The 21,847-nt window shown below is 57.4% G+C and overlaps 1 protein-coding gene and 1 non-coding gene across 6 annotated transcripts; one reads left to right on the top strand and one right to left on the bottom strand.

The window, feature by feature from the left end:
• The first annotated feature begins 102 nt into the window (after window positions 1-102).
• TRNAF-GAA lies at window positions 103-175 on the top strand. Its single transcript has one exon. It is a non-coding gene; the product is annotated as a tRNA-Phe (tRNA).
• A 2,464-nt stretch (window positions 176-2,639) lies between these two features.
• PWWP3A (PWWP domain containing 3A, DNA repair factor) lies at window positions 2,640-21,834 on the bottom strand. Of its 5 annotated transcripts, none has more exons than XM_032627120.1 (14): window positions 21,787-21,834; window positions 20,644-20,772; window positions 19,981-20,066; window positions 18,405-18,475; window positions 16,123-16,854; window positions 14,870-14,971; window positions 13,106-13,176; window positions 11,725-11,801; window positions 11,202-11,262; window positions 9,683-9,758; window positions 9,295-9,345; window positions 8,444-8,880; window positions 7,209-7,297; window positions 2,640-4,091 (listed from the first exon to the last, which is right to left on the bottom strand). In XM_032627120.1, the coding sequence occupies exons 2-14, from the start codon at window positions 20,698-20,700 to the stop codon at window positions 4,037-4,039; spliced, it is 1,965 nt and encodes a 654-aa protein (XP_032483011.1). In that variant the 5' UTR covers window positions 20,701-20,772; window positions 21,787-21,834; the 3' UTR covers window positions 2,640-4,036. The 5 variants fall into 5 exon arrangements, with proteins under 5 accessions (XP_032483011.1, XP_032483010.1, XP_032483014.1 ...); XM_032627119.1 differs by having other exon boundaries at window positions 21,664-21,812; XM_032627123.1 differs by lacking the exon at window positions 7,209-7,297 and having other exon boundaries at window positions 21,787-21,832.
• Between the last annotated feature and the right edge of the window lie 13 nt (window positions 21,835-21,847).

Raw genomic sequence — 21,847 nt, 5'->3', positions numbered from 1 at the left:
TACGAGGCATGCGCGGCCCGCAGGGGCGGCCCAAGCTGCGCCTGCACGCAAGCGGCTCAGTGTGGGGCGGAGTCGGGGGTGGGGGCAACCCCCTGCTGCGCAGCCGAAATAGCTCAGTTGGGAGAGCGTTAGACTGAAGATCTAAAGGTCCCTGGTTCGATCCCGGGTTTCGGCAGACGTTTTGGTGCCCCCAGCGAACAGCGTTCTGTTTTGCTCCAAGCTGATCCAGCTTCTCCCAGCACTTTTACCCAGAATGTGTCGGTTTTGACCTTTCCTCCCCAGAATACTCTCCATTCTTCAGATGAGGAGCTGGGCTGCTGGCTCATGCCAATGCGGGAGGGCTTAGAACAAGGCCTCATCCCCACCCACCCCGGTCCACCCCCAAAACTATGGTCCCAGCCCAAATGACCCCCTTCCCCACTCCCATTTACAATATTTTTTAAGTGGCAGGATCAGAACGAATATAATTGTCAAAAAGAACACTACTGAATACCAAAAGGGAGTTTGCAGAGACACCTTCTGCTCGGATGTCGTTTAACTGTGACAGTCCTGCTGGGTACCTATTCTGCCCATTTTACAATACATATGGGGAAACTGAGGTTCCCCCGTTCCCAACGGGGGAACGCAGATGAGGAGCAGGGCTGGCTCCTGGCGAGGGAGGACCACCCCAGGTGTGTCGTGGAGCCCGACTGCGCGGTCCCGGGAAGGGGAGGCGGGGCACCGGTTGGTGTCACCATCCCGGTGGTGACACACAGGAGAAAAGAGAGGGGCTGGGCCGAGGGCTGGGTCTGTTGGGAATCCTACACCTCCTTGCCCTCAGTTCCCACAGCTGGCCAGGCTGTGGAGCTGGAATTTTTTAATTAAAATAAACCTTGTACTTCCAAATAGTTTGATTCAGAGAAAAGTTACAAACCTAGTACCAGAGTTCGCTGTACTCATCACCCAGTCTCTCCTACTGCTAACATTTTACACTGACGTTAACAATTCATGACCCAATGTATATACATCGCCAACTCATGTCCAGACATTATTCAGGCTCCTGTTTTCTCCTAACGTTCCTTGTCCTGTGAGCCAGGCACCTGGGAGCCGAGCCCCCAGCCTCGCTTCGAGCCTTCAGACATCTGACTGCGACCTCCTGAGACCACAGCCCAGTCAAGAGAGAATGTTGCTTCCAGCCGCCAGGGGCCGGTACAGTGCTAAGGCAGGGATGGATAACTAATACAGGAGGGGCCATCGGCTGTCAGGGTGATGGATTGGATGGGGAGCGGGGGTGGGGGGGTAGGGGGGTGGGGGTGGGGGGGGGTGGATAGGGGAGGTAAGAGCCTGCATCAGGAAACTGGGACTGTCAAGGGCAAGCCCTGAAACGGAGAAGCAGGTCTGAGAGGGCAGGGAGTTAACAGAGGGGTCACCATAATTCCAGGAACACTGAGGGTGAGGGGGTGAGGGCAGATGGGTAGGTGGGGAGGAGGTGGGGGGGGGGGAAGGGATGGGGAGCCAGGGCTGGAGGAGGTGGGGAGCAGGACCTGAAAGGGGTGGAGCAGGGGCAGGAGGATGGGGGGTGCAGGGGCTGAGAGGGGAGCCGGGACAGGAAAGCCTGGCCGTAGAAGCCATGCACTGGGGGGAGGGCCACTGACCACACTGCATAGACGTGCCTGTCTGATTTGAGATTCTGTGTGTGTGCGCGTCCCTTGTCTTAATCAGCTTCCTAGATAAATGATAGACTTAAAGAGGTGCTCAAGTGAACACAAGGAAAACTCCCCCTTCCAGGAAGTGGTTTTGTTGATGCACTGCTCCTCACACTGGGGGGTCTGATCGTCCCCTCATGCCATCTGGGCTGGAGCGAGAAAGGTACAGCGACTGTAGGACAAGCATCGCAGGGTCTGGGGTCAGGGGTTTGGCTGAAAAAGGTTCAGAAAGGGTGGCTGTGAGTGGTGGGAGATGACCGGAGCAGGGGTGGACACCTGGGGAGGGGACGGGACACAGTGGGGGAGCAGGGTGGCCGTGCAGAGATGTGGGCTGCTGAGACGCCAGCTGGACGGAGCCCAGACGGCTGAGGGGGGACACCGGGTGAGGGTGGGTGCAGGGAAGCTGGGGCTGTGGTGGACGGGGGTGCAGGAGGCCACGGGCCGGCCGGTGGGGGCCCTGGCTGCACCCCGTGTTGTGCTGGGTCTCTCTTCTTGATGCAGAAACAGCCCAGTGCGCTGGCTTCCCGGGGGCCAGGGCCACCTCACTGCTCCTCCTGGAACATTCCTCACTTGGTCGGCTGGCTCTGCCTTCCTAACCACTACCCAGCGCCAATTTGGGGCATCAACAGACGCCCACCCAGCACTGCCTGCCCCAGTGGCCCTGGGACAAAGTTTCAAGACGAACAAAAACATAATACAGTGGGAGTGAGGAGCTGAAGACACCTGCCGGGGCACAGGACTGGGATGGGGCTGGGCGCTGAGCAGCGGAAGCCACCAGCACTTCTGGTCAGCACCCGGCACACCTGAGACACCGGCTCAGCTGGGCTGACATGGGACCCGCCTCCCCAGCCAGGCTGGGGAAGGAGCCTCCAGAAGCAGCCATCAGGGACAGCGTGGCCGGCCCGAGTGCCCAAGGTGGGCTGCGCGTGGGGCCCAGGAAAGAACAGGCAGGGCTGCAAAACGGCATTTAATTCCAGTCTGAATAGTTCAATTCCACAACCAGAGCTCAGAACACAGATATATAAAAATACTTCACAATAACGGAATAGTCCACGTGGATGCCTCACCCACAAGAGCACCCTGGTTCTCCATCCTGACCCACTTCAGGGAGGCTTGCTGTCTAGACCTTTCTAGAAGGGAGCGAGGCCACGGCAGAGATGCTGGCGGGGCCATTCTCCCAAGCCTGGCCCACACGGGATGCCCCTCCGACCGCCCTGGGGGGCAGCTCAGCGGGACCTCCAGGGCCATGTCTGCACCTCTGCTTGGGTTTCAGCAAAACCAGCGGAGACACCACACGCAGGTCCCCGCAGTGATCTCTGCACCTCCTTCCCGCAGGGACCCAGCCTCCCGTCAGGATCAGGGCCCATGTCCCCGGCGCCTGCGAGAACCTCTCCCCAACTGTCCTCTGCAGCGGCCGCATGCTGGCCGGTGCCGGCTTCAGGGAGGACTGGCCGAGCTCAGATGCCGCGGCGCAGCCATCACGGTGGGGACTTGGCCGTTTCCTTCCACAGGCAGCCTCGCGTCAGCTTAGAATAAATAATCCACTGTGTGTCGCTTTAAACCAGAACAGAATTTCTGTGACCACGTCAAGGACCGGGCCTTCACACAACTCTCTCCAAAGGTGGGAGCGGGGGGGGGCCCTGAGCCTGGGACCCTCAGGCATCGGGGGACCCATCTGTGCTTCGGGCTTCCAGACAAAGGACTGGTTTCCACTGGTGCCGGGCCGCGACCCCACGGCCCAGGCCCAGGCTGTGCACACGATGACCTTGGCCGGGCTGGGGGGCGCAGCAGCCCGGTGGGATCATCACAGCTATCTGGGCAGTTGGCTGTGCGGTGACAAGGCCGGGTGGGGAAACCCACATGGAGGCCCGGCGGAAAGAGGCTGGCAAGACTGCCGGTCCGTCTGCTCTCCTGCACGAGTCCCAGCAGAGGCTAGAGCACGGGAAAGCAGCGGGTCTCGGGTCCTGCCTCTTAGAAACACGGGTTTGCCTCAAAAACACGTAACAGAGGCACAGCAAACTCAGGAGCCGTCATAAGAGGAGCCACACACAGGAGGGAAACAAACGGAAAAATACACTGATGTTGCAGGAGCCGTACGTTCGTATCAGAGTCTTTAAAGCTCCTGTTTAATGTCGGGTACAGTGCTTTTCAACATAAAACACAAACGTGCACCTTCTGTGAACCTACACGGTACAGTCACAGGTAATGACATAGAGTTAAAAATAAAAAAATGCCTCTGTCCTTTCAGGAGCTGTACCTGCCACAAGAGCCAGGAAAACAGAGGCGGCAGCCGTCAGGGAGGCCAACGGCCCGCCTGTGCTCCAGAGCGCAGGGCCTTGCCTCCACCGGCCTCAGCTTCGCCGGCTCCTTTCTTCCAGGAGCTGCGTATCAAATATTTCTTTTTCCCTGCAAAACCAAAAGGAGATCACTTCGTTTGAGTCAGCAATCGTGTTTTAATAAACATAAACCCTCTCCCAAGGCAAGAGAAATCAAAGAAAAATAAACAAATGGGATCCTGACCAAACTTATAAGCTCTTGCACAGCAAAGGAAACCATCAACCGATGGACTGGGAGAAAATATTTACAAATGATGTGACGGAAGAGGGCTTGATTTCCTAAATATACAAACAGCTCATACAACTCAGTAACAGAAAAACAAACAACCCAATCGAAAAACGGGAAGACCTAAATCCAAATTTCCCCAAAGACATACAGATGGCCAACAGGCACGTGAAAAGATGCTCAACATCACTAATTATTACAGAAATGCAAACCAAAACTACAATGAGGTATCACCTCACACTGGTCGGAATGTCCACTGTTATGAAGACTACGAGTAACGGGCGATTTCCCTGGTAGCGCAGTGGTTAAGATTCCGTGCTCCCGATGCAGGGGTTATCACCTGATCCCTGGTCAGGGAACTAGATCCCACATGCATGCCACAACTAAGACCCGGTACAACCAAATAAGTAAATATTAAAAAAAAAAAAAGTCTACAAATAACAAATGCTGGAGAGGATGTGGAGAAGAGGGAACCCTCCACCCTCCTCCTACACTGTTGGTGGGAATGTTAAGTTGGTGCAGCCAGTATGGAAAACAGTACGGAGATGCCTCAAAAAAGTAAAAACAGAATTACCATATGATCCAGCAATCCCACTCCTGGCATATACCCAGACAAAACTCTAATTCGAAAAGACAGGGACTTCCCTGGCGGTCCAGTGGTTAGGACTTCACCTTCCAATGCAGGGGGCGTGGGTTCCATCCCTGGTCAGGGAGCTAAGATCCCACATGCGTCGTGGCCAAAAAACCAAAACACAAAACAGAAGCAATACTGTAACAAATTTAACAGACTTTAAAAATGGTCCACATCAAAAAAATCTTTAAAAAAAAAAAATCCTAAGAAAAAAAAAGAACAGATACATGCACCCCAACATGCACTGCGGCACGCTTCACAACAGCCAAGACATGGAAACAACCTAAATTGTCCATCGATGAATAGATAAAGAAGATGTGGTGCACATATACAATAGAATATTACTCAGCCATAAAAATGAACAAAATAATGCCATTTGCAGCAACACAGCTGGACCTAGAGATTATCATACTAAGTGAATTATTTGTAGTTTTTTTTGGCCACGCCACACGGCTTGTGGGATCTTAGTTCCCCAACCAGGGATGGAACCTGGCTGCGGCAGTGAGAGCATCAACTCCTAACCACTGGACCGCCAGGGAAATCCCCATACTAAGTGAAGTAAATCAGGCAGAAAAGGAGAAATACCATACTACATCACTTATATGTGGAATCTAAATCTAAAATATGACACAAATGAACTTATTTACAAAACAGACACAGACTCACAGACATAAACAAACTTATGGTTGCCAAAGGGGAAGGGTGGGAAGGGATAAAGTGGGAGTTTGAGATTAACAGACGCACACTGGTATATATAAAATAGATGAACATCAAGGATTTACTATATAGCACAGGGAGCTATACTCCGTATCTTGTAACAAACTGTAGTGAAAAAAATCTAAAAAAAAAGAACACAGACACACACACGCGTATACATATAGCTGAGTCACTTTGCCGTACACCTGAAAGTAACATAATATTGTAAATCAATTATACTTCAATTAAAAACAAACAAACAGGGCTTCCCCGGTGCACAGTGGTTGAGAGTCCGCCTGCCGATGCAGGGGACACGGGTTTGTGCCCCGGTCCGGGAAGATCCCACATGCTCCGGAGCGGATGGGCCCGTGAGCCATGGCCGCTGAGCCTGCGCGTCCGGAGCCTGTGCTCCGCGACGGGAGAGGCCACAACAGTGAGAGGCCCGTGTACTGCTAAAAACAAACAAACAAAAAAACCAACCAACCAAAAAAAAAAAACCATAAACAGAGAAGTGAGTGTTTCATAGGGACCAAGTTTCAGTTTGGGAAGATGAGAAAGTTCTGGAAATGATGGTGGGGATGGTTGCCCGACAGTGTCAATGTGCTCAATGCCACTGAGCTGTGCGCTTAAAAGGGTTAAGATGTTGAATTTTACGTTATGGGTGTTTCACCACAATGAAGAAAAATAAACTACAAAGAAAAAATGGTGAAACAGCAAATTGTCCTTTAAAATGGCTATCTGTTAACAAAAAATTACACGATCAGTTAGTTGACTGGCTGCCCCTCTCAGGATCAACAAGGAATATGCTCCCGAGGGGGACGACCCACATGTAAACGGAACACAGCAGCCTAAGAACCCCAAGAGGAGACCCAAACCCTGTCGTGGTGCCGAGGCTCGATGGTTTGTGCAACAACGGTGTGAAAAGAAGCGGGAGGTGGATGCACCAGGACAGACCCACTGCCCGACTGACACCCCGCCCAAGGGACCCCTGGCTGCCCAGCCTCGGCGCCTGAGGCGGCAGGGCGCGGCGGGGGCACAGCCCATGGCCCTCCATAGGCATCTGGGGTGCCTGCAGCCGGTTGAGGCTGTGGGAAACTCAGGACGCCCTCCGACCGGCAGCCCGAGCGGGAGGGTGGTGCCAGCTGGAGATGGGCCGCTCAGACCTCACTCTCCCGGGAGCACCGTCTCTTTACCGGGTGTGCAGGGCAGCCGCTGAGGCTGGGGACAGTCTGTACCACGAGACCCTAGTTGAGTCTTCAGCCTGTCACCGCCACGCGACCCCGCCTGCTCCCAGCAAGGCCTGGCAGCCCGCCCAGAGACGGGATTAGGGGCTCCAGACCGCCAGTCCAGGGCGCTAACCACAGCAACGTGAGAGGAACATCTTGATCACTGCATTCTTCCCGCCAGCCAGGGACGTCCGGGCAGCGGCTGCTGCTTAATCTCACTGTTTCCTCAAATAGCCGTGGCATCGAGGCAACGGGGAAGAACGCTGGGGAAGCAAACATCAGCCCCACGAAGGACGTAGGGCACAGCAGGCCCAGCTCTGCCCGCTCGGACCAGGGCCCCTCAGCCCAGCCACTGCGGCCGCCGGCGCATGGAGACGAAGCCCTCAGGACGCAGCGCGGCCTGCCTACCGGTAGCTGAGTGAAGGTCCTCGTATGTACTTCTCCTCAGCCGTCTTGTAGTCCACAGCATCCACTGCGGAAATCGCGCAGATGATGGCCTGCAAGAGGGCAGCACACGTCAGGCTCGGGCCAGGCCCGGCGGCCCGCACGGAGCTTGGAGGAGGTCGCGTGGGCGGGTGGTCCAGCCACGCCCCAGCCGCCAGGGCCCTCCCAGCTCAACAATCGTGCAGTCTGCAAAATCTCTGCTCCTGGTGTTTCCTAATTAAATCTACAATGCTCTCTTTTGGATGAGATGAGAGTTCATGTCACTAAAAGCAGCGGAAGGCAGAACCTGGGGACTTCCCTAGCGGTCCAGTGGTTAGGACTCCATGCTTTCACTGCCAGGCCTGGGTTCAATCCCTAGTTGGGGAACTAATAAGATCCCACAGGCTGCGTGCGGTGGCCATAAAAAAAAAAAAAAAAAAGGAAAAAAACAAGAAAACACAAAGAAGTAATCTGAATATACAATAGATGCCTGATATCAAATCACTGTTGCTTTTTGGAGTGACATCATAGTATCGTAGCTATTTATTTTTGAAGAGTTCTTCTGGTTCAGAGCAGGGTCTCTCTCCCCTCGGCACGGCTGACACAGGGGCCGTCCTGGACTGTGGGGTGTGGAGCGGCAACCTGGTCCCCACCCACAGGATGGCAGAAGCCCCCCACTCGTGACGACCACAGACAACCCCAGACATCCCCCAGTGTCCCCAGGGGGCAGGATCACCCTTTGTAGAGATACACATGAAAGTATGCACGGATAAAAAACAATCCAGAAGGAGGGACTGGAGGTGCAAGTGGAGCAAGGCCACACTATTCCAGCTGGCGACGGACACGTGGGGGTTCACGGTGCTACTCAATTTTTCTTAACGTATTTGAAACCTCCACAACGATAAAGCTCAACACTGTAGAGCCTGGTGACGTTTTCCCACACATTCATTCACGACCAGCAGCATCCTCCCTGAACTGAAGACCGGCCGAGGGGCCGTGCACCAGCTCCTCGACCGCCCATGCCCCAGCTGAAGCGTGTTCCCAAAGCTTAAGCTCCCCTTCCCCTGGGCCAGGGACCAGCCGAGGGGCCCAGGCCGCGCAGCGCCCAGCCCACAGCGCCTCGGGGAGACGGCTCAGGCGGCACCGCCCCGGGAAGGCTTCTGGAGAACGACGCCCAGGCCCCGGCACCCCAGGGTGCCGCAGGGCCCGCCGGCGCTCACCTCGGGCAGAAGCACGTCCAGGACGAAGCGGATGCCGTCCGCGTGCCCGCGTGCCAGCAGCCTGCTGCCCGCCTCCTGGTACACCCCCTGCAGGTACTTCACCACCAGGTCCAGCTGCTCCTCGTCCTCCAGGTAGGTCTCCACGCAGGTCACGTACTGACCCGAGCTCAGGAACGTCTTTAGCCACCTGGACGGCTTCCTGTTCTTCAGGATGGCCCGCAGGTGGCTCTCGGCACCCCGCGCCTTCACGATGTACTCTACCAGCTTCTGGTTGGCCCGGTCCCGGGCGGCCCGCGAGCGATCAGGGAGCACCTTCCTGCAGGCCGGCCTCCTGCCCCGCGGGCTCCCGGCCGAGGCCTCCTCGGGGCCCACCCCGCTCAGCGTGGGGAACCTGGTCCCCTGGACGTCCCGCTGGATGGACTTGCGGACGGGAGAGCCTGCGGAGGAAGTGTACTCCCGTGACTGGGCGCCCTCGGCTGCGCCGGGACGGTCCCCGAGGGCTCTCCCCGCAATAGGACCCCGGCCCCTCGCCCCAGCTCTGCCCTCCACCCTGCTTCAGCGGCACCCTGCAGACGCCAGTGACAGGTGGGCAGGGAAAGGGCCACGCAGATGCCCCGGCCCCAGGCGGGTGACCTGGGTGCTGGCGGCAGGTGTGGGTGTGCAGCCGCCCTCCCGGCCCCACGGCAGAGGGAAGCAAGGGGACCCCGTGGACCCAGGCGTGGCTGGACCGTAGGCCTCAGGCTTGGGGCGCGCTGCCCGCCGCACACACCCCTCCAGAGCTCAAAGAAGACTGCCACTCCTAACGGGCAAAAGAGCGGGTCCCACCTTAAAGGAGCTGCTGGTGGACTTACTTATATCAGCCGCGTAGTATTCCAGGAAAGAGCCAGCGAAGGAACCACAGCCTGCACGGGGCGGAAGGGAAGTCAGGTCACACACAGGACTGGACTCTGCCACGTCGTCCAGCCGGTGTGAGCCCTGACCTCAAGCCCGAGGACCCCCCATGGCCGGACCTGGGACAGATGGAAACCAACCCGGATTCAAAGGAAACTGTTCTGTTCAGATCCAGGATGAGCCTCCACCAGGCGCCTGCCCATCCGCAGGGATGGGGAGAAAGCCTGCTCGGGGCAGGGCTAGACAGCTATGGGGACCGGGCCACCCTCCGCCCTCGGGGGCCCTCAGGGGAGGCCCCGCACTGCTGCCCCCCGTCACTTCATGCAGGGGCACCGGAGCCCCACGTACCCAGTCGGACCCTGTAGTCGGTGATGAGGGAGACGCACCAGCCGATGGCCTGGTCGAAATCCTCCTTGGCCTCGTCCTGCAACAAAAGCCAGACGGCGGGCGTCAGCTGGGAGCACCTCCGAGGTCCCGCGTCCTCAGTTCCCTCGTCCAAGAAGGGGCCTGCAGACGCCCCCGCACAGGGCTCCCTGCGAGGCATGTCTGGGGTCGGGGCTGCTCAGAAAATGGTCACCTGTGAGCCAAGCCCTCGGGGCCGAGAGAGACACCACAGACCCTGAGAGCAGGAGGGCGAAAACCCACCGCAGGGCAGCTGACGGGCCATCAGACTGACAAGATGTGAGGTTGCAGGAGATGAACCCCGTGGGAGACGCCTCTGGGCCCATGGCCCTCGACTGTACACGGTCAGTGGGAAGAAGTGCTGCCCCGGAGGAGGGACCCCTGGCCTGTGATCCTCACAGCAACCCAAGGCCGTCACCCCCGGTGAGAACCCCTAAGCTGGGATGACCAGCGAGACCAGCCTGAGACCCACAGGCGTGTGATGGGAGGGGCAGGCAGCTCCAGAGGAGGAGGGCGCTTGGGCCGTGGCCAGGCCCGCTGACCAGCACCTGGGACAGCAGGGTGGCGCCGGCACATGCCCGAGCTCCCACGGCCCGTTTCCAGGGGACGTGCCCAGGCATCCGGGTCCCGCGAGACCTACGTGCCATCTTCTTGAACCCAGGCGTCCTTGCGATAAAACCCATTCCTCAGGTATTTGAGGCACACGAATCTCAAACTCGACTCCCCCCTCCCCACTGCCCCCGCCCTCCGGTCCCAAGAGCCCAAGGCTGGGTCCAGCGTGGGTGCCGACCTTCCGAGCAGCGCCCGCAGTCAAGGCCCGCGGCCTGCTGCCCTCAGAGAACAGATGGTTGGCGGGAGACGCCCTGACAGTCCTACCGCATCCCACTCACCCTGGGAACCAGCTCAAACGCTGCTTCCCACACGGGAAGGCATCACCCCATGCCGAGCGCAGAGCCTGCTGACCGGGGGCCAAGCAGACACCCACGTTGGAGCGGGGCTCACGGGCCCCATTGCCCGACCCAGTCGCAGTCTGTGTTTTTGAAAGTTGGGACAACGAAGTGGTGGGTGTTTCAGAGTTAACAGACAGCACCTTGTGGACCAGCTCCCGGGGACTCGGGCTGGGCCAGTCACAGGGCCACGGCGATGGTGTTCCCTGATGTATGTGGCGCTCAGGCTCACGGCCTCGGGGTCTATGGTGCCCTTCCCGGGGGCGGCTCAGACACAGCCGCAACTTGTGGGCCTTGGCCCTGGGCTCTCCCACCTCCCTTCTGCGCAGGGCGCCCTGTCCTCCACGCCAAACCTGCTCAGTGGGGAATGGCCAGCAGCCGCCCCAGGGGCAGTGGCCCCCAGCGGAGCAGCCGAGGCCAGGCGTCACTCCCACAACTAGCGCTGTCTGAAGGGCCTCATGGTGGTTACCAGCCACCACGCCAGCCCTTCAAAGCAGCGCAAACAACCATCCACGTACCAGAAGCGCCTGCTTTTCTTTACAATCAAAGTGCTTCAATCGCCGGAGAGACACCGCGATGCTGGAAGCAGAGAGAGCAGAGGTTCACGGGAACCAGCCCCATCTCGCGACCTAAAAGCCTCCTTCCTCTGGGAAAGCGTCGGGCCTCTGCCAGTGCCGGCTCGTCGGTGGAGGGAGCCCCTCGGAGCCGGGCCCAGGTGTGCCCACACTTCCAGGCCAGCTCCGGGCAGTCGGTGCTCCTGCCCCCAGTCGAGGACTAGGGGGGGTGACTGGGCAGGGGGCTGCTCACGGCCCCTGCAGGGAGCCAACTTTGCTGCAGTTTGTGGGAAACGGGGGCCCAAGGAGTGTCCGGCAGGGCTGACTCTGGAAGCCGACAAGCAGTCTGGAAAACCCGACCATCTGGCCGCGTCCCTGAACACAACCTTTACAGGGATCCTCATGTGGGGCTCTGGACCCCACCCCGGCCCCCTTCGCCAGCCTCCACCCAGAAGCACTCGGCAAGAGCAGAGAACAGTGGGTTTACCCTCTCCCTTTGGGGTTCATGTTTCCTTCAATGAAAAGCACACTCGCTTTCTTATCTCTTCGCCTGACGCTTTTGACCTGTTGGCAGATCCAAGAAAACCAGGTGTCAAGGACCCAGAAGGGCATGGGTTTTCGACACTTTCCTGATGTCACCTCGCCAAGCATGTGACGAGGAACGCAGCCGGCTTGGACTGACAGCCGACACCGGGGAATGCTGAGAAAGCGTCGCACGGCCCTCCGACCGAGCAGAGCCAGGGCTCTACGAGAGGAATCAAGGCTGCTGCCTTCAGCACTTCCGCTCGGCTCAGGGCGCGATCCTCCTCACTCTGGGGGATGGGCAAAGCGCGCTCCGGGAGGCCCCGGCCGGGCCCAGCAGAGGTCAGGCGGGAGGCGGCAGGCTGTGGACCCCGGAGGGGCCCCCCCTCGGTGTCACCAGCGCCGTGGGTGAGGCTGGAGCCCGCAGGCCACTGGCACCCATGAACCAGCAGGGCCCCCGGGAACTGGGGAAAGCGGAAAGGCGGGGAGAGGGCTGCCAACCGCAGGGGGACACGGCACCTCGGGAAGCGAGGGTCCCCGATAATCAGCCCCCCAAACCCTGCCACGGAGCCGCACGGCAACCCCGGTTCAACTGCACGTCTGCGCTCTATCTACAGGTGCCGCAAAGATATCATTCTGTCCTTCCCGGGACGGTCAGTCACGTGCCAGGAGGCCATGCTGACCTGGACGAGCTCAGACACATCGCGACAACAAAAGCCGCTCCACTGTGGCAGCTATCTTTCGGATTTACACGCCACTGCCTGTTCCTAAAAGTTAAAGGACTACAGCTAGAACCATCAGAATCCTGTCCCTGCCAGAAGACAAAGGGGGGGGGGGGGAAATTAAGGTGGAAATGGCAGGAGCGAGGGCAACCGGGTGGTGCCCCTGCCTCACAAATTCTCCAGCTGACCATGGGCACCGCCCAAGCAGGCGGAGGAAGCACAGCCAGGACGGCAGCCACACTTAAGGGTGTCCCCTGCACTGGGGGCGCAGCCAGGACCTCAAACACCTGCTGTGCAACCGATGCCCACCCTAATCTGCTCGCTAAAAAGCTGAAATGTAGAATAGTGAAAATGAGCAAACCGTGGGCATTTTTTGGAGGCAGGCTTTCTAAGCCTGCTTGATAAAAACCTGACCTATAAGCCTCACAATGCTTTGTGCCAGAAGGCTGAGACCCCCTTTCCTTAGGTAAACGTGTCCACGTCGATGCTCATGGACCCAGTGTTTCCCCAGTAACAACAGAACAGTGAACCAGCTGCCCGGGTCCTGGTGTCAAGAATGGAGGACGCTGGACCTCAGGCTCGGGGGACCAACCGAGCAAGCAGGGGGCAGAGAAGGATTCTTACCACTGCGGGCCAGAAGGGGTATTTTTGGTATTTAAGCCAGACTAGCATTCCTACTTCAAACGAACGTGGTTCTAGAATTGAAAGAAAGAAAGGAAAACAAAAAGAGACAAGTTAGATCCATATCAGGCACCAAAAGCAACTGCTGGAGAAAACACAACCACGGAGACACTGTTTAAGCCCAGCGTTGACCCGAGAGTCTGAGGGGCCGGTTTGTAACTCCTGCCCCTGGAACCCAAATGCCGACCACAAGCGCGGCCAGGGTGACAGCTGGTTTCCTAGCAGTGACCGTGTGCCGTGCTCGTGGGGACAGGGGCGGGCGGGGGCTCGGTGCCACCTCTGCAACTGCTCTATAAGCCTCAGGTTACTCCAGAATAAAGCACTTTTTAAAGAGCTTGGCACATAAACAGAAAGGAGACCACAGCACACAATGAAGACCCCATATGGGGACTGAATTTCTGAGAAGCTCATCTGTCTGGGAAACTGGGGGCTTTAAAGGGTTAAAATAAAGAGAACTATTCAAGCAATCGTAAGATAACTACAAGTAACTTCTCAACAAAATTTCACTGCATCCTCAACCAAAAAAGTTCCAGAATGTGTAAATAACTCAAATATTCAAGAACCGGCCGCGCTGTGGTGTCTGACAGGAGGAAGGGCTGTGAGAGAAAGGGGACCTGGGGCACAGGGAGCCGCCTGGGGCACACGCAGAGCGCTGGTCACCCGCGAGAGGAGCGTCGTGGCCCCCAGGACGACGGGTCACGGGTGCAGACAGCCAACCCGGGCCGACCGGCCAAAACACCAGCAAACCAAAACCAAATGGAAGACAAAACCGGGAGAAAAGAGCCAACACCCGGGTTTCTGGGGCTGTAACTGACCCCCACGTGGAGACGGGGACGGAAACGCCCTCTGCAAGAAGGCACGGCGGCCCCCCTGCGCCCAGCGAGCCCGCGGGGAGCTGACCCCAGTGACTCCCCAGGAGCCCAGGCACTGCAGCCCAGGCGGAAGCATCCAGACACCCCAGTCACCAGCCGCCACCAGGAACAATCGGCAGAGCCCGCGGGAAACGCCCGAGACTCGCGTACACAGAAAGGGCAGGCAGCCTGCTGCGTGGGGATGACGGGGGACGGGGTGGGGTGGCTCTCGGCCAGCCCCCCGGCCGTGCAGGAGAAGCCCCCAGGCCTCCGGTGCTGCTTGTGCTACAGCCTGTGCACGCGAAAATGTTTCACAATAAAGAGATCCGCAACCCAAACCAGAACCACCCCCAGACCACGTTGAGACTAACGGTTAACGGGCGAGTCTAATACTGAAACCGGTCCTCAATTATCTAGTTGAAAGCAAACTAGCTTTCCGTTCCTGGCCGGTCCTGACCTTTAGGCCTGTGTCTGACCCCCTTCCGGGGAGGACAGGGGCAGCTGACCTGTTCCCCGGGGGCGGGGGCACTGTGCACACATGGGGGCGCCAAGCCCCTGCTTCTCCGGACGCCACCCGGGAAGGCTGCGAGGCAGCGCCAGGCCGCACCCAAGCGGTGGCGACAGAGCCCATCTATTCACTTGGCTGCCGTCCTCCGTCCCCTCTGAGGGGACAGCAGGGAGGCTGGGCTGTCACGCCCCAAGGAGCCCCCCCTCACGTGGTTGTCTTGGACAGCGGACCCCGGACTCCCTGTCTGTAAGCCCTCGGCTCAGGACGAAACCCAGGCAGCGCAGCGAGAGACCATCCCCGGACGTCGGGCACCGCAGGCCTCCCCCAAGGAAGGCGCCGCCCACTCACCACGGTATAGGAGGATTCTCGGGGGCTCCTCGTCCTCCTCGTCCTCTGCCAGGAGAGAGTTCACGGTGTCCAACTCCACTGACTCTTCAGAAGGTGGACGGGCTGCCAACAAGGGTAGATCAGACTTTCCCCGTCACAGTCCTGGGGACTCAGCCCGGGAACAACACCTCCTGATACGTGGGCATCGGCGCAGAGAGCAAAACTGCCGCGACGCAGACTTCCCCGCGGCCTCGCTCAGGCAGGGCACGGCGGTTAAAGCACGTTCAACAGAATAAGAGAGAAAGGAGGGCAGGAGAGACCGCGAGCGCAAGCAGGGAAGGTGGAGGAACTGGGCAAGTGGTCCTCACGTGCGGCTTGTCCCTTCACGTAGGCGCCCTCAGACACGCGGGGAGGGGGCGGCCCTGGGGCCAGGCCCCTTGGGAAACCATCCCCGCGCCTCCGGCGCTGGGGAGAAGGCCCCTTTCAGGGGCCGACGAAAGGCAGAAACCCAGGAGTGATCGCGGGGCAGGCAGAGCACAAGGTATCAGCCGTGCAGAAATGAAGATTTGCAAATTAGCATTTCAAAACGAAGTGGGATGCTACAATGTCCAAACGGAGGGAATCACAGCGCCTGGCTGCAGCCACACAAAAATACATGAAACGGGAATCCTTAAAAGTCAGGAGCCTTTCAAGGGAGTTAATCACTTCTGAGATTCCTGCCAATTTAACGGGAGTGCATCATGGCTTCTGCCACGGGAAGAAGAAAGGAATTAATCCTCGGGGAGCAGATGCAGCATTATCACAGCCACATGCTTCCGCCCCGCACCCCTCCACTCCCTCCCTCCGCTTCAAAACAAAAATAAAAACACACAAGTATTTGGGAGCAGTTGAGGTAATTATAGCCCGGTGGGAGGAGAGACAGACGAAAAGGACTTAGGAGATCTCTGCTTGGGATCTATCTTGGTAACAATCTAATTCAGGATCTGGTTAAAAATACACGGGTGGGGCTTCCCTGGTGGCGCAGTGGTTAAGAGTCCGCCTGCCGATGCAGGGGACGTGGAGTGGCTGGGCCCGTGAGCCATGGCCGCTCAGCCTGCGCGTCCGGAGCCTGTGCTCCGCGACGGGAGAGGCCACAACCGTGAGAGGCCCACGTAACGCAAAAAAAAAAAACAAAAAAAAAACCAATACACGGGTGTCTGGCTCCGGATGGGCCGCAGGAGAAGCAGACGCCGCCCCCACCCCGGCACACGACTCCTCCTCTCCGGGGCTTTTACCTCCCTCCAGGAGCCGGGCGTCTCTGGTCTCCTCTGCGGGGCCGAGCTGAGTGGGGCTGCGCGGAGCCATGCGGGGCCCCGGCCTCTGGCCACTGTCCGGGCACAGGTGCTGGGCAGGGTGGCCACGGGCACTGGGGCCGCTCCGAGGACCCTCAGCCCCACCTCCGGGAGAGGAGCGCAGGGCTGCCAGGCCGGCCACCATCTCACTCTCTTCCTCCCGAGCTCCCTCTGAGGACGGAGGCGCTTCCTGACCCCAGCTGGGCCCCCGTGCTAGGTTCCTCTCCCGTTTACTCGGTGTCGTTGTCCGATTCACCGTCCGGTTTGCCCGATGTTTTCTGGATCCCCGTCCGTCCTGAGCACCACTGCCGGCCAAGGAGACAGCTTGGGCGCGCAGGCCTCCGCTTCTCCGGAGCCCCTTCTTGTGGTCCACTCTGCACCCGGGGTCCTCCTTGCGAGCGGGCAGGCCGGACAGCCTCTGGGGCGCACGTTCCCTCCTCGTGTGCCCAGGACTGCCCGACGCGTATCCGTGGAGCAAAGGCGAAGGGCTGGGGTGGCAGAGCGAGGAGGCCGGTTCCGTGGGCTTCGCTCTCAGAGACCGAGTGGTCCTCTCTTCCCTGGAAGAGCTTCCTTGACGCGGACGGGTCCTCTCATTCAAAACATCCAGAGCCACGCGGAGCGACCGCCTGTAGGCCAGCTCCTCCAGGGGCGTGGCAGCAACCTCGTTCTGCAAGGCTGAAGGACAGAAAAGGAGCAAAGCCTGGTGATGGGCCCTCCACCAGCTGGGGCGTCTCACTGGGACCGCTGGTCTCGGCACCTGAAGGGAGGCTGACGCTTCTCACCTACATCTTCCCAAAGGAGGGACCCGGACGACAGAACAACAGTTGAGGGCTGCAAGGCTTCCCTTTCCCAAAAGCAAACTGACTGACCCTACCCTGATTGGGTAACAGAGACACATTCTTCCAGGTTACAAAACAATGCCGCCGGCAAAACCTATTCACAGTTTGTCCGATCCTCTCTCAGCCTCACAGTTTCAAATTCAATCAGGGTCAACAGAAACCCACACCAACTAAATAAAAACTCTGCGAGCAGTGTACTCCGGGGTGGGGGTGACGAACAGACAACTAAGAGGCTCCTCGTGGGCCGGTAAATCGCCCACACTCCTCTGCAAGGGTGTTTCCAAGCCAGCAAGCGGCACCAGGGGCCTGGAAACTTCAGCCTGACCTCCCCGCTGCAACAGCTTTCCTCGTTCACTCTGACGCGCAGGCGCCTTGCTCTTTATCTGAACGAGGGGACGGAGGCGACGCCACAGCTCAGCAGGCATAAATTATGCCTCCATCAACACAGTGTTTGCCTGTCTAACGGTAAAGGCGCCCACAAGCAAGTGGCCCCCCAACACGGGCTGCACGAACAGTCACGGCATCCGAGAGGTGCTGGTCGCTGCCGCCCGAGGCGGGCATCGTGCTCTGAACGAGAGCAGTTTCCCCAGAGACGCAGGAACACGGACCCTACATCACAGTCATCTCTGGAAGATACCCTGGGCAACCTTTACGCAAGACAGAAAGCTCTCCGCACGTGAAGTAAGCACTCCCAGTCTCAGCAGGGAGAACGCTTCCGCGTCTGGGCCTGTGGAACGGCGCGCCTAGGCCGGTGCCCGGTCTGTCTCCCTCAGGGTGTGTGCACCTTGGGCAGAGCTGGGCCGGGCTCAGGCCAAGTCTGTCTGACCTGCGACGAGATGCCAAGGAGGCCGGAGTCTGGGCTCCACTTCCAGCCCGCCTCACGCCGCCCCCCGCCCCGACAGCCCGCAGACACCGTGGCAGCAAGGCTGGTGCCAGTCACACCCTTTTTTCTCCCCTGGGCTCAGCGATAGAATTTAAACACACATCCAACTGCTTCTCAGACCTTGGGCGGAGGCCAGACCAGCAACAGAAGCACCTCACTCTTGCTACGCGATAAGCAAAACACATACAAAGAGGAAAAGCCTTTCCCCCTTTCTTCAGGGAGGTGCCCCCCTTCTGCATGGCCTGCAGGGCCGCAGATGTGACCTGTGGACCCTGATGCCACCACTGGCCATCCTGGGAGTCAAGAACAGGACGGGCTCGAGGGGCAAATTCTAGAAAGGATGAAGGAAACAGACCCATCTCCTCCAGCTCAGGGAAATCACATTCCCTTGTATGAAGGGGAAACCCTGAACAGGGTCGCTTTGCAGACCTGAGTCTCCATCTTCTCCCAAACTGCCTCTTACTTAATTAAAACCTCAGAGTTACTCAAAAACATGCTCTTACCTAACGAGGAAGCGATGCCTTCAATGTGAGACTTCTTCAGGATCTGGGCTCCCGTGCTTTTCACCTTAATTCTGCAGGGACACGAACGGCCGTTATACGCCACCAGCCATGCCACCAAGACGTTTTCAAACATGTTTTGCTTTAAACGACAAAAGAATTAGATTCATTTTCTTCCTTTGCACCCTTCCACTCAAACCAAAAGTCACGGCCAACTGGGAATTCATGCACCTGAGGTGAGAGGCAGCAAGGTCCCTGGTGAATGTTTTTTTGTTTTTTTCCTTTCCCCTTTTAAGACAGAAAAGGTTGGCTGGATTTAAGAGCAAAAATGAATTCAGGGCTTCCCTGGTGGCGCAGTGGTTGAGAGTCTGCCTGCCAATGCAGGGGACACGGGTTTGTGCCCCGGTCCAGGAAGATCCCACATGCCGCGGAGCGGCTGGGCCTGTGCGTCCGGAGCCCGTGCTCTGCAAAGGGAGAGGCCGCAACAGTGAGAGGCCCACGTACTGCGAAAAAAAATCTTCTAAATTAAAAAAATAGAACAGGAAAATTAGGGCTTCCCTGGTGGTGCAGTGGTTGAGAGTGCGCCTGCCGATGCAGGGAACACGGGTTCGTGCCCCGGTCTGGGAAGATCCCACATGCTGCGGTGTGGCTGGGCCCATGAGCCATGGCCGCTGAGCCTGCGCGTCCGGAGCCTCCGCAACGGGAGAGGCCACAACAGTGAGAGGCCCGCATACCGCAAAAAAAAAAAAAGAATTCAAATTGTGACTTTTATGCGGCAAATCCCACTTTCAACTGCACAAATAACTCCTTTGTTAGATTTTCAGGGTAGAGCATAATGTCACTCAAAGCTGTTTACAGACCAGCAGGTGTGTTTTAGTTTAAGAGGATGGGCTTTCCTTTCAAACTCAAGTATTCAATTACCTTCCCAGCCTTGGGGAAAGTGTGAGCTGTGGACTAAGCAGGCTTAGGAACAGCTCTGAAGAAAGAGGGATGGGGACGCAGGGAGGCGGGGGCAGGAGCTGACTTGGTTTCATTCTCTATTTAGAATTGGGAATTCTCCAGTCAGACACACATGACCTGGGCATTTTAATCATTCCCGGTCATCTACGTCCTTCCACCACGGACGATCAAGAACACAACGTAACGTGCTTCCCCCACACCCATGCGTTTGCCTTCTGAACGCTAAACGACAGTTTCTTAGGAGAGGCACAGGCTCAAACATCAAATATCCCGAAACTCAGGGGACTGTTACACAAGTTTCTGAAAAGACACACAAATACATCTGTGGGAAGGAAACAGCCCTACTTGAACCCCAACGAGCGTTTACCTCCCGTTTAATTTACATTCGTTCCATTTTTGTACTGATCTCGCTGGACATCAGTACCTCGTATACATCTCCAATTTCCAAACTTTCGTGAAATAAAACCAGTTGTTTTCCTCTTTGGGTTATTTTGACCCCATTTATAACTAAAATAATAAGAAGCCCTTAAGAGTGCTCTTCGCTTTTTTGGGGAAGGAGTGGTGGCATCCGAAATCCCATATGGAAAAAAGATAATATCACAAAAACACAACACTTAACTTTTTGTCTAGGGAAAGTATCTGAACGTTTAGAAAAAATTCCTTTTTTCTCTTATTTTTGGCTGACTTCTCAGTTCCGGCCAAGACCTACATTAGAAAAAAAAAAGAAGAAAAAAAAAATCTTGTTACTAAGACACAACAAACAGCTAACACAAACGTAAGAAGCCGTGGCGACCCATAAATACAAATGCAGCAGGTGATTCTTAAAGGAGCAAAGGACTCCAGAAGCAGGGAAACCGAGGCACAAGGTGCAGCAGCAGATCCAGACCGGTACCAGGGTTTTATCTGGCCCTCTTCCCACTATGCTGCTGGGAAGTCTCCCCGAGATACTCCTGTTATTTACTATCAGGGCTCCCGGCCAGCTATTTCCTTGAGTTACAGCATTACATGCCTTTTTATAGCTGACTCTGTTAAATTTGTGGGGTTTTTTTCCCCAGTGTGAGGGAAAAAAAAAAGACACTTTCGGAAGCATAACCTTGTAAGCACTCAACCAAAACCCCATTAGACGGGGAAGGAGGGAGAATCGGTGCCAACGGAGAGGAGCGCCAACTGTTCAGACTCAATTATTTCGCTGAAGCAGCTCCTAGGTATCTCCTGATAAAGATTTTACTTGTCACCCGAAAGTCATTTCTAATTCCTGAAATTACAGAAGAATGGCTGTCACCTTTGCAGGCCATAATCGCTTTTTCCATCTGCAGAGGACATACTTGGCATCCATCATGATTTAGACTCATGTGGTAAGCAGTAATGATTTGGCACAAACAAAGTACTCGAAGGTCTGACGCGATGTGCCCTGCAACAAAATTTGCACGGTGGTTTATAACATCGTTTGCTTCCCATTTCAACGCAGACACAACCCTCAAGGGCAAAGGTTAGCGGGGCTGATCCTCAAGGAGATGGTTCAATTCCATCATCCTGCACTGAGTGGGCTCAATGCCAAAAAGAAGTGACTGGCCTCAGTGCCCAGGGAGACGCCTGGATGATTTTCATAAATAAAATACAGCCAAAGTCCCTCCCAAAGGTTCTGTCTAGATTATTTTTAAAAGGCTCCTGAATAAATCAGCCTGCCTCCAACGTCGGCGGGAGAGGCGTTGTAAACAATCAAAGCTTAAAAACAATCAAAGCTTACAACCCTCCCATGTTTGGGGAGTTAACAGTTGACCACAGCGCAAAAACATAAAATCAGAGGAAAATGACTGCTCTTTCGGCTGCCGTGTCCCTGAAAGGACTGGACAGCTGCAGACCGTTGATTACATCAATGGGGAAGGCTGGTCTGGCGGTGACAGTAAAGAAAAGGACGTGGGGGGGGGGGGGGTTCGTTTGTGCAAAGAGGGGTTCACCCCGGCAGGAGAGGGTGGGTCCAGTTAGCAGACGATGGGGGCTTCAGGGAGCGGGGGGGGCTTCAGGGAGCAGAGATAGGGGTTCAGGCAGCAAACGAGGGGCTTCAGGGAGCAGAGGTAGGGGTTCGGGGAGCAGAGATGGGGGTTCAGAATGCAGAAGTGGGGTGCAGGCAGAAAAGGGGTTCAGAGAGCAAAGGGGTTCAATGAACAGAGACGGGGGCTCCCGCGGCAGGGCGGGTTACCGCCCTGGGAAGCCTCTTTCGGGGTTCGCCCCTCCCCCAGGCCCGCCCCGCCGCCTCAGCCCCCGCCCGGCCGACCCGAGGGGCGCAGCCCGCCGGGCTCACCCGGCGCCCCGCCTCCCCAGCACGGCGTCCCCGAGCCCGGCGAGGAGGGCGAGGTGGCCGCGGCGGTCCAACAGCGGTTGCACCCGCGCCGCCCCAGGCGCAGCCGTCCGCGCCCGCGCTCACCGCCTCCGCCGCCACCGCCGCCGCCACCTCCGCCGCCGCCGCTCCCGCGGGCCGGGGGCGG

The sequence above is a fragment of the Phocoena sinus genome, chromosome 3, assembly GCF_008692025.1.
Source record: "Phocoena sinus isolate mPhoSin1 chromosome 3, mPhoSin1.pri, whole genome shotgun sequence".
NCBI lineage: Eukaryota > Metazoa > Chordata > Mammalia > Artiodactyla > Phocoenidae > Phocoena > Phocoena sinus.
This window is presented reverse-complemented; position numbering and strand designations above follow the sequence as displayed.

Bases quoted from the DNA above. Each gene is read 5' to 3' on its own strand.
- PWWP3A (XM_032627120.1), bottom strand. From the start codon at position 20,700: ATGATGGATGCCAAGTATGTCCTCTGCAGATGGAAAAAGCGATTATGG. The intron at 14,972-16,122 runs GTAAAAGCCCCG...CCTTGTTGGCAG, and splicing joins CGCCCGGCTCCTGGAGGGAG to CCCGTCCACCTTCTGAAGAG. The intron at 8,881-9,294 runs GTAAGTCCACCA...CTTCCTCCGCAG, and splicing joins ATACTACGCGGCTGATATAA to GCTCTCCCGTCCGCAAGTCC.